We start from the raw sequence: 12,026 nt of genomic DNA on the forward strand, positions 1-12,026 counted from the left end.
GACAAAAAGGCACCCTTTAAAAATTGAAACTCAAATCCTACTGAGGAAAATAGAAAGGAGCATAAAAGTATAAATAGGCAGGCCAAAAAAGGATTTGAAGAGCAACTAGAAAAAGACTCAAAAACTAACAGCAAAAATTTTTAAGTACATCAGAAACAAGAAGCCTGCCAAACAATGAGTGGGACCCACTGCACAATCGAGGTGCTAAAGAAGCACTCAAGGAAGACAAGGCCATTGCAGAGAACATAAATTAATTCTTTGCATCAGTCTTCACTGTAGAGCATGTGAGGGAGACTCCCACACCTGAGCCATTATTAAGTGACAAATCTGAGGAACTGTCCCAAATTGAGGTGTCAATAGAGGTGGTCTTCGAATAAACTGATACGTTAAACAGTACTATGTCACCAAGACCAGATGCTATTTACCCAAGGGTCCTGATGGAACTCAAATATGAAACTGCAGAAATGTTGTATGTAACCTATCACTTAAATCAGCTCCTGTACTAGATGATTGGGGGATAGTTAACCTGATGCCAGGTTGTTGTTTTTTTAAAAGACTCAAGAGATGATCCTTGCAGTTACAGGCCAGTAAGCCTATCTTCAGTACCAGGCAACTGGTTGAAACGATAGTAAAAAAACCCAGAATTATCGGACACATAGATGAACATGATTTGTTGGGGAAGAATCAACATAGCTTTTTCTAAAGGAAAATCATGAATCATGGGCTGGGTGGGTCAACAACATGTTGACAAGGGTGATGTGGTGGATATAGTGGATACTGGATATTGCACTTTCAGAAAGCCTTTGACAAGATCTCTCTTACTTAAATAAAGTAAAGATAAGAGGGAAAGTCCTCTCATAGATCAATATCTGGCTAAAAGATAGGAAATGAAGGGTCAGTTTAAAAAATGGAGACAAGGAAATAGTGGGAAGCCCCAGTGATCTGTACTGGTGCTGTTCAACATATTCATAAATGAGCTGGAAAAAGGGGGTAAACAGTGAAGAGGCAAAGTTTGCTGATCATACAAAATTACTTAAGATAGCGAAGTGCAAAGCAGACTGCGAAGAGTCACAAAGGGATCTCACAAAACCAGGTGATTGGGCAACAAAATCGTAGATTAAATTCAATCTTGATAAATGTAAAGTAATGCATATTGGAAAACATAATCCTAACTATACATACAAAATGATGGGGTCTAAATTAGCTGCTATCACTCAAGAAAGATCTTGGAGTCATTGTGAATAGTTCTCTGAAAACATCCACTCAGTATGCAGCGGCAGTCAAAAGAGTGAAAAGAATGTTAGAAAGCTTTAAGAAAAGGGTAGATAACAAAACAGTAATTATCATAATGCCATTATATAAATCCATGATACGCCCATACCTTCAATACTTCGGGCAGTTCTGGTTACCCTATCTCAAAAAAAAATGTATTAGAAATGGAAAAGGTACAGAGAAGGGCAACAAACTGGATTAGGGGTATGGAACAGCTTCCATAAGAGGAGAGATTAAAAAGTCTGGGATTATTCAGTTTGGAAAAGAGATGACAAGGGGGATATGATTGAGGTCTATAAAATGATGAATAGTGTTGAGAAAGTCAATAGGCCCCAGGGAAGTGTTATTTACCCCTCACGTAACACAAGAAGCAGGGATCACCAAATGAAATTAATAGGCAGCAAGTTTAAAACAAAATGCAGAGTCAACTTCTGGTTCTCATTGCCAGGGGATGTTCTGAAGGCCAAAAGTATAAGTGGGTCCAAAAAAGAATTAGATAAATTCATGGAGGATAAGTCCATCAATTGCTATTAGCTAAGATGGTCAGGGATGCAACCCTGTGCTCTGGATATCCCTAAGCCTGTGACTGCCAGATGCTGGGACTGGATGACAGGGGGTGAATCCCTTGATGATTGCTCTGATCCATTCACTCCTTCTGAAGCATCTGGCATTGACCACTGTCAGAAGACAGGATACTGGGCTAGACGGACCATTAGGTTAACCCAGTATGACCATTTTTAAGCAATGAGTTCTAACTGAACTTTATCTACTCAGACATCTTTGTAGACAGCTCAATGAAAACTTTTTACTCAACAAAATCTTTTTAAATAAAAAAAAAAGCCAACAAAATGTTAGGATGCATGAGGAGTGAGATATAAATTTAAACTTAGACTCAACCAATTATAGAAGAAGGATTAAAAACAGTGAATTATGCAGAAAAAGAAAATAATGTTTACTAAAAGGCTCCTGCTATTACAAACCTTCATTGACGAAAACCAGATTGGAATTTAGATGTTTCCTTCTCTTCTCTGTACCACACAGCTCCTTCCAGTAAGAGATAGTAAAGGGGAAGTACCATGGCTTTCTGAACCCCAATCTTCCTAGATGTTAAATATAAGAGAAACATTTGAAACATATTTTCAAAATTCATTTGTTGCTCAAGCATATAAAATAATCCTATTATCCTATATTTCTGTTGTTGTTTTCCAATGGAACAGGGCTATAAAATCTTATCTATACTGCTTAGCATAAATTTTTATATAGCACTTTTCTTCCCAAAATATCCAAAAGCACTTTGCAAGCTTTGGGGCCAATCTTGCTATCTCAGAAATCAATAGAACTTTTGACACTGAAATTTTCTTGTGGAAACGGCTCTCTCATCATTACCCTGGCATTTAATGAGACAATCCAAATAAAGATTTTGGTCCAGATCTTGAGCTAAGCTTAGTAAGGCTCAGGGTAAAGGTGTGAAGCTTTTTACCTTCCCTAATCTGGGCCAGTCCCTAGCATGTGCCACCTGCCAAAAGGTGCCATTCTAGCAGCAAGAGATACCAAGTGACATCTTAGCCACAACTGTTTTTTTCCAGATTTGCTTCCTACACTAGAGGAGGGAGGAATGATGTAGAACCTGCTGTACCAGTTGAATGGCACCAAAGATACTTCTCCGTACACAAGTGGAATCATCAAGGAGACAGATTTGCTACCTTTCCAGCTGCTTTGCACCACGATGGCAATACAAGCCAGCTGGCAGAGGAGCAAGGATCTGGCCTTGTACCGTAGTACATTTACACAAAGGGGCAGAATTATGGCTGTACATATCACCTTAACTTTTACATTTCCTGACCTTTTCAGTGCTTCCCTCAGCATTCACTTAATGTGTTTTTTGTATCCATGGAGTCACAGTATGTGGTACTGAATAGCAAGTGACATTCTTAATTTTTATGTGAAAGGTTTTTGCCTGAGATACAGTTACATTATTGTATTCCCTTCCATTTCCATGTCAAACTTCTCAGTTATTCATTTTGAAATAAATATACAATAAGCAGAAAAAAAACATGTAATATGCCAACTTCAGCAAGTGTAAATTTCAGGCCATGAAAGAGGTGTTTAGAAAGCATTCCAAATGGCCCAACAACCAACTTAAGGGAATTAACTAAAAAAAACCAACAACCTGGAGATAGGAGGAAAAATGAATCCCACCTTCTGAGAATAAATTTGGGATTTAATTCATTTCAATTGTGACCCAGAGTTACTGGTGGTGAGAGATGATAAACAGGAAATCAATATTGTTCATTAGCATTCTGAAAATACATTATTAATGAACAACCTTAATAAAGGGGCCCAATCCTGACTCGGACAGAACACCCAGTTAACTCAGTAGGAGTTCCTCTACTGGACAGAACTCTGTCATTACGTAGTGTCAATCAGCCTGAGAAGTCCTATCCAATTATCTGCTCTCCTTATACACATACACAAATAGACTTCATACCATATTACAATTCTAGCCCACCAGTTAGCGTCATTCACTGACCTATGGATGCATGAAGGGTTTCTTAGTCTCACTCATAGCAGTAGTTATGTATTTTGCATGTCAGAAAGCCCTAACTCAGAGGCATCAAAAATTTAATATTTTAACTATAAAGGAATGAAAAAGTAGAACTCATTTTGGTATTAATAAATCTATGTGTGCTTGTTCTTACCAGGAATTATATTGCTGAAATACCAGCCAACTAATAAATATAGAATTGAATCAAAGAAAATCATCCAGCTAGCCCATCCAAAGGTCATGGATCCTCCTTGTGCCAGGGGCTGGTACATGTTACTCCATTGAATTCCTAGTAATAAAAAAAGGTCAACACTAAATCTGTAGAGCACCACAGGTAGCAGGATCATAAACACGTGAACACCAAACACTCAAGAGGTATTTGAGCACTGACGAACCAAAAAGAACAATGTTAATAACTGTAATTTTAACTGAATAGAAACTAAATGTTAGGCTGCTCCATCTCTATGTGCAACAGCAGGTAACATTACTGCTGAGAAAATGTGAAAGAACTCGTAGTGGAAGCGAGTTTTTAAGAAGTTTATTATTTTATTTTAGCTGTCCTTTTATTTTAGTAAAAAGAAAAAAATAGGACCACTAGGCAAAATGCTGAATAAAATATGAGAGAAGCTCGTTTTCAGTTGTTCAATAAATCAGGGATTAAGATAGTTTGCTGATACATGTAAACAAATGGTTTAAAAGAGATCTGCTGCAAATTTATTTAGTTGCAACCTGCAAATCCTGACTAAATGCAATCTATTATATAGCATATGTTTTATAGTAGTGCCTGATGGTGACAGCCAAGGATTGGGGCTCCAGACACTAATCATTTGAAAAATTACTTCAACTCATATTCCATCAGGTGTATGAAGAAAGGAATGAAAACACAAAACACTAGCAGTAGTTAGAATTCAAATGTAATACCGCTACTATATTTCTGAATAGAAAAGTTATTCAGAAAACTAGATTATTGCACTTTTCTACATAATATCTTATAAAGGTAGCCACATAGCTTCCAATAAAGCAGGTCAAGAACATATTTTTCCCTGGGGGGATGACATTTCTTATTTAAAATTTTCAGTCAAAAAAATGACTTTTTTCACAAAAGCATATTTTTGTGGAAAAAATTCTGATAGCAAATTGTCCACCAGCTCTAGTTTGCAATATCTCTTCTGATACTTATCAGCTTGCACATAAGTAGAAAACCCTCTATCAGCAGCTGGTGCTTGAGATGGCTTCCAGTCTGACACCAAGACCGTCTTGCTGTTAATAACCCCAAATGAAGAAAAGATTCCATCTTGGATCAGTTACTTGGTTCAAAAATCCATACTCAGGACAATCATGAGGGTATTACACAAGCACGCACATGCACACACGAGCTGAGATTTTCAAAACTGTTTCGAGGATTTGTACATTCAATTCCCATTAATGTTTGAAAATCTCATCCATATATTTTTTTCAATATATGAAAACAATAAAATAATATCTGACCCCCAGAATGTCTTATAAGGCAAAAGAGCCCAAGGTGGTTAAAATGACCTGCTGTTCCACAAACTATCACAGCTTATTATGAGTAACATATATTCTATAAAGTACACAGTACTATGTAATCAGATGCATACTGCTTGATTCTGAAATCACTGGTAGCATTGACACTGACTTCAATGAGCTTTGGATCTAGCACATAGTAATATTACTGACTTAATTATATTTTGCACCTGTATTCTTCAGTACCATATAAATCCAAGAATTTATTTTAGGCTGAAACGTGGGCAGTACTGTTAGCAAGTGGAAACAAATACAATTTTGAAAACTATATCTTTGGCAGTATATTCATCTATAAAAATCTTCAATAAAAAGTTTTTAATAATATAAAAATATTATTAATTTCCAAAAATTTGAACATATTTGAATTATAGAAGAAAAATGGTATAAAATTATCTTAAATCCAATCTTTATGAAAAATAAAGGAAAACAATTTCTGAATAAGTTTAGGAGAAACTTATCAAGTGTCCAGAGGTAAATCAGAAAAGCAACTGCTTCTTATTAAGAGGTAAATTAAACTGCAACATCAACTTGGAATCCTCTATACTTCATAGCTACACCTACAACTCCACCAGCAGGATACTGAGAGGCAACACACTAAACCAGTGAAACACAACAGGCTAGCTCTTCAGCGAGGGTAAATAAGCATAGCTCCATTGAATTTGATCTAGCAGCAGATCTGGACCTGCATCTTCAGACATTTTCACTGACACATTGTGAAGAGAGTGGTCACTTTGGATGGGCTATTACCAGCAAGAGAGTGAGTTTGTCTGTGGGGGGGGCAGAGGGTGAGAAAACCTGGATTTGTGCTGGAAATGGCCCAACTTGATGATCACTTTAGATAAGCTATTACCAGCAGGAGAGTGGGGTGGGAGGAGATATTGTTTCATGGTGTCTGTGTATATAATGTCTTCTGCAATTTCCACAGTATGCATCCGATGAAGTGAGCTGTAGCTCACGAAAGCTCATGCTCAAATAAATTGGTTAGTCTCTAAGGTGCCACAAGTCCTCCTTCTCTTTTTGCGAATACAGACTAACATGGCTGTTACTCTGAATACCCTAAGAGCAGCACATTGTCATCTAGCAGCTTCTGAGAGTTGATTAAATCTTTCACGCATGTCACATACACTACAAAATATCAGCAATGTTGGGGGTGTGCCTGGGGCTTCCTTACAGCCTGCATTATTAGCCCCTGGTGGGGCACTGGCAGCAGCCATAATTTAGAGCAGCCTTAAGGCTTCTCTAATTTACTGCAGGAGACCAACACCATCAACCTGGCCTGGGAATCATGGAGCACAAAGGTGGCTTAAAGCTACATCTACATCCTCCCTCCAGTCCTGAGTTGTACTACTTGCTGAGGATCAGAGATTCTACAAAGTTTCACTCAAAACAAAGCAAGTGAAATACGTTTCCAAGTTTAGTTCTTTATATACCATGATCATTATAAAAAGGTTTTGCTAACTAGCTATCTTACCTATTTCTTGGCTTTCAAAGAATGTAATGAAAAATACTCCTTGCCCAAAGGCAGTTGTAGACAGAAAGCACTGCAACAATAGAAAAGAAACAGGAGATGAACATAAATAAATCTCCATTAACATATTGTGTGATGTAAATAACTATAGCACTGTTCAGTGCAAATGGAGAAGCAATGGACCTTTCAGTTCTAGAAAGGTTAACAATCCCATCTTTCATTTACCTTTTTTGAACCTGAACAATATTTACCTGCATTTTGCAGAAATGTGCTCTCCAAATAAAAGATTGTTATGTATCAGGTTATTAATATTTGAAGGCATTATTTAACGCTATCACAATTTATGAAGCATCATAAATCCTCCATATATTGCAAATATATAATGCATAGCATTGGAAAAGTGGCTAATGCAATTTATTTTCTGTAGTAAGTGAATGACCCTAGAATTCACAAGAGACAGGCTGATGGAACACACATTATACTGTACAATGGGCAGCTATTCTACTGCAAGGAAATAACATTTTATTTCCAGTGGAGCAATATAAATTGCACCATACTGCATCAGAAAAGTACAAAATGGAAAATGACTAACTTCAGTGATGTAATGTAACAAGGATGGAAGAATTATGGTAAATGGAAAAAATCACTAACCAGCATCAGAGGGAAATAAATCATTACTAAATACTGATAAAATATATGCATTGTTGTATGAAAAACGTTCTATAGTTTGAAAGTCAGCTCTTGGAGATGACTTGTATTTTAAAGTAAGTAAATCCAATATGTTTCACATTGTTTAAAACAGAAAGGCAAAATTCTGCCAGGGGCCTGGAAAACAAGTATAACTTACCTCTCTCTCAAAGACGTACACCACTACAGATGTAGGCCCCTGATCAGGCAAAGGCTTATGTACATGCGTATCTTTATACACTGTGAATAGTTCTATTGGCTTAAAATAAACACATGGATAAGGCTTTGCAGGAAGAGAACACACAATGTAGGCAGTGTATTTAAATATACAAATGTATTTGTCTTATAGGAGTGCCTGGAAGCCCTGAGCAGGATCCATTGTGTCAGGCACATTTAAAAAACCAGCTTCTGCCCCTAAGAGCTTGTGGCATTTGCATACGATGTAAAGACAGGTGGATAATACAAGTATATGGTGGGGAGGACAAGGTAAACATTGAAACAACCAAGGTAGCTCTCTCAGCCTACCCCATGAAAAATATGGTCTGGAATGATGGCTACCTGCTGTGTGACCAAGGGCCTGATTCAGTTCCCATTCTAGTCAACAGGAGACTTAGAACTCATCAGTCAGAATCAGAATGGGTAGATATGTATTCAATAGCATAAGGGTTAAATGTGTGCAGCTGGCAGCTCTATGCGTAGCAAACAGAGTATAACGTACTATTCAACCCTAAACACTGATCTATTGCATTTCTGGTTTGTTTTTCCCTATTTACAGTGTCACTTAGATTGTTTAATTCTGTGTATATAATATTTAATTTTGCAGGTATGGAATGAACAGGAGCTTAATGGTGGGTAAAACTGTTTTTTTTTTTGCTGCTATTAAAAATGTTAAAAATTCAACAAAATTCTAAAGAGCTTAAAAAAGTGTTGTTTTGAGACAAAGTCCTAAACATATTTAAGAAAGTGCAATGTTTGCATAAGCTGTTTGTGTTTCTTGCATTAATGTTCAAGAAATTTACAGGCATAAATTCATGTTATTCTTAATGGAATAACTTCTTGTCTCTATTGGGCCTCAATTGGAGAATAACAGACTCATATTTGGATGTACTCCTGCAGTGTTTATACAGACATAGCAGATTCCCTTCACTTTGTGTGTTCATCGATGAACACTTTTGAACTACAGTACTGTTGAGTTTAATATTAAATTACAACTGGTATTCATTGTTTATTAGTGTTCTATTTTTTCCCCCTCTCTGGAGGGGATTAGGTATATCAAATAAAAAAGAGAAATCTTAAAATACAGTAGTAGGAGTAGGGTTTGTTTGCTTGCTTGTTTGTTTTCCTTGAATTGGAAGGAGGTCAGGTGAGCTAACATAGCTGTGATCCTGACTTGACAGTACCTCCAGAATAAGGAATACCTATTCCGAGAATACAGCAGTCAGGAGAACAAACATTGCTTAGATCAGACCTTATCAGAGATTCATTGTGACAAAAGGAGGGTGCTTTGCAGAGCACAGTGAAACACAAAGCAGAGGATAGGAAAATACCACCTAGGAACTCTAAACAGATAATGTGGTAAAGTAGTTCATGAATAGCTGTTTGAATTGTAACTTATATTGTAGAATAGTGAACACAAAACAAATTACAAAACATGATTTTCAATAGTAGAATTTTAAAGGAAATCTCATTCCTCTCCCCATACATAGTACTCTCTGCAAAGAGCAGGATGGGCAATATGTATTCTTACAGATCTGTTTGTCTTGTAGTTGTATTTTAAACAAAGGAGCGATTTCTATAGTTCACTGGTAAGTTTTATATTCATTTTTTCTGCCCAGGATAACCACTAATCCTATAATGGGATGCCAACCACTATTTGAGAGCACATTAATTTTCCAAACTATTCTTTTTTTGGTAAGAATGTATCATGCATGTGCATTGGAAATATGGAGCCTTATGGTTTCCATAGGGTTCTGCCAATTTCTTGAACATTCATTTTAGATTCCACTCTGTTGTGTTCAAAGCTGTATTTCTCGACTGGTTTTCTATCTAGGAAAGCCATGCAATTTCAGTGAGATGTAAGAGCAAAGTAGGAACATCTGGACAGGATAATGACGGGATTTGCTAAAGGTCACATAATTATGGAAATGAATCAATCAACAGTTTTTAAAAAGAAATACTTACTGTAATGATCTGGAGGGCAAAGCTAAGTTGGTTCTCCAGGACCAACAAAACTATGTAAGGTAAAAAGCTGATCACATATATAAGGCTGGCACAGAGAGCTGCTGTATTGGCACTGCTAAAAAATGCACCCAGGAGGTAGCTTAGCATAACAACCGCAACTCCAAAATCGAGGAGGAAGAGGAAGACTAGGAAGCCATCGCTGTACACAATGATGCCGCTCACTTTTAAAATGATGACCAGAGCACAACTGCTTATAGTGAGCACAATGACATTCTCCAGAAACCAAGCTAGGAAGTGAATGGCAGGATTCACACCCATTGTCTTCATATACTACAAGAGCAGAGACACATTTTATAATTAGTCACAACTTTTTTTAAAAAAATTAACCATCAAGAGATATGCACTCGCCTCCCAAGTGACCACGTAATCCTATTATCCTTACCCCTGTGTTATACTTTTCCCACTCTCTCCATGTGCTGTTAACGCCTTCTGTTGTTCTCATCTTAATTTAAGGCCCAATTCTGTAGACGCTTGCTTTTGAGCATAATGCATATGAGTAACCCTATTGACTCCAAAGGGACTATGCACATTCATAAGCAAGCGTTTGCAGGATCAGACATTTATATTGTAACCTCTCATGGGTAGAGAATCCACCTTTATTCTTTCAAGTGCCGTATACATCTATGTCATTAGTATAAAATAACAGTAGTAATATAAAAGCACTATAACCATAAAAATAATGGACGACTATGAATGATTATCAGACACAGACTAAAAGTGCTATGCAAAAAAAAAATAGAATATTGTAAAAATATGAAACACAACCTTTCCTTTATTTTTGCTGTTTTCTTTCTGAACTTAAAGGCAATTTCTGAAGAGAAAATGTGCTATTTCTCATCCAGAAGTAAATTTGGGGAAATTTACAATTTTGCCTATCACAAAATTTTGCAAAGGTGATAGGAAAAAAGGACAAATTTTCACCATGAACTAATCTTTTGCATACATTCGTGAAACTCTCAGATTTAACATTGCTCATATGGCCAGAAATAATTGTCACATGCATCTGAGCCCACCATTCTAAAAAAACCACTTTGTTTTGGATTCTAATACACTATTTCTCTAGTGTTTTTCCAAAAGTCACCTTGAAAACATTGGTGAGTTAATACTTAAAACACCTCTGCAGAGTAGATAAGCCCTGTTTTACGCATTGGAAAACCAAAGTCTAGAGATGTTAAATGATTTGCTCAAGGTCAAACAGGAAGTCTTCAGCAGATCCTAGAATAGCATTTGAATTCTTGTGAGTTAAAATGCTGTTATATCCATATCTAAATATGTGGCTTTTAGGTCTCGATCCTGCAAAATACTGAGCACCTTCTGAGTGCCATAAACTTGTCTCCTTGACTTCAACTTTAGCTGTGATTATTTGTCTTTGTAACTGTTATGCCTTCGTTTTCTCTGTGTACTTTGAATACCTAAAGACTAAAATCCCCAGCCATTTTTACTCAGTTCAGAGTACCTAAAGGAGACCCTAATTTTCTTTTTTTTGTTGTTCTCCTAATCTAAAATAAAGGTAATTCTGAATGAAAGTATGTGGCTGCTCTTTGAGGATGGATAAACATAACAGCAATTGAAGGCATTCAGCACCATGGAAGATTGGGATCTCTATCTGCAAGACTTGGTTCAAAGAAAGGTACTCGGCTTTAAATTTCATAATTCTGTCATTCACTGCTCTCCTTTATTTCAACAGAGATAAATCTCTGCAGACCAATTGGACTCCAAGAAATACCCCTGTGAATCTGATTTGGCAGCTGAAACTCAGCTTAAGAGCCCAGGAGAGAGTGAAAGACAAAGCAGATGCATTATTGTTCACAAAACCATCTCTTCTAAAGTTTAATGTGCATTTTCGGTATACCCCTCTAAACCCAGTTTTACAATCAAAGGCTCAGCTAACTGTTACCTCTTCAAGATGAATCTCCCTCTCATAAACCCGTTTTCGGACCATGCCAGCAACAGATACCATCCATGCTAACATCATTATGAATGGAAAAAAGAAACCAATATTGTTCAAGAACCTGTTCAAGCAAAAATATACGTGTAAGACTCAAAGGAGAAAGATGTAAAAGTAGAAAGTTAATATTTTAATAGTCAGAAAATATTACAATATATAAAACAATTATTGAGGGTATGATTTTACTCAAGTCTAGTAACAATACTTTCTTTGCTGCTACTAGTTAAACATACGTACTATAATTTAATGGTAAAATATAGGATCGGTATATAGGAACCTGTAAAGTGTATCTCCAAGACAGTGACACTGTATTTGTATTG

At 36.7% G+C, this 12,026-nt stretch overlaps 1 protein-coding gene across 1 annotated transcript in view; it reads right to left on the bottom strand.

Moving 5' to 3' along the window:
- The window catches only part of ABCA13 (ATP binding cassette subfamily A member 13), a 291,776-nt gene that overhangs the window by 164,035 nt on the left and 115,715 nt on the right, over positions 1-12,026 (bottom strand). The window contains exons 32-36 of the mRNA XM_074945249.1: positions 11,656-11,770; positions 9,699-10,028; positions 6,834-6,903; positions 3,972-4,106; positions 2,249-2,372 (exon numbers count right to left, since the gene is read on the bottom strand). Of these exons, the coding sequence (XP_074801350.1) occupies positions 2,249-2,372; positions 3,972-4,106; positions 6,834-6,903; positions 9,699-10,028; positions 11,656-11,770 (774 nt within the window). The remainder of the gene's footprint in view (positions 1-2,248; positions 2,373-3,971; positions 4,107-6,833; positions 6,904-9,698; positions 10,029-11,655; positions 11,771-12,026) is intronic.

The sequence above is a fragment of the Natator depressus genome, chromosome 2, assembly GCF_965152275.1.
Source record: "Natator depressus isolate rNatDep1 chromosome 2, rNatDep2.hap1, whole genome shotgun sequence".
Lineage (NCBI taxonomy): Eukaryota > Metazoa > Chordata > Testudines > Cheloniidae > Natator > Natator depressus.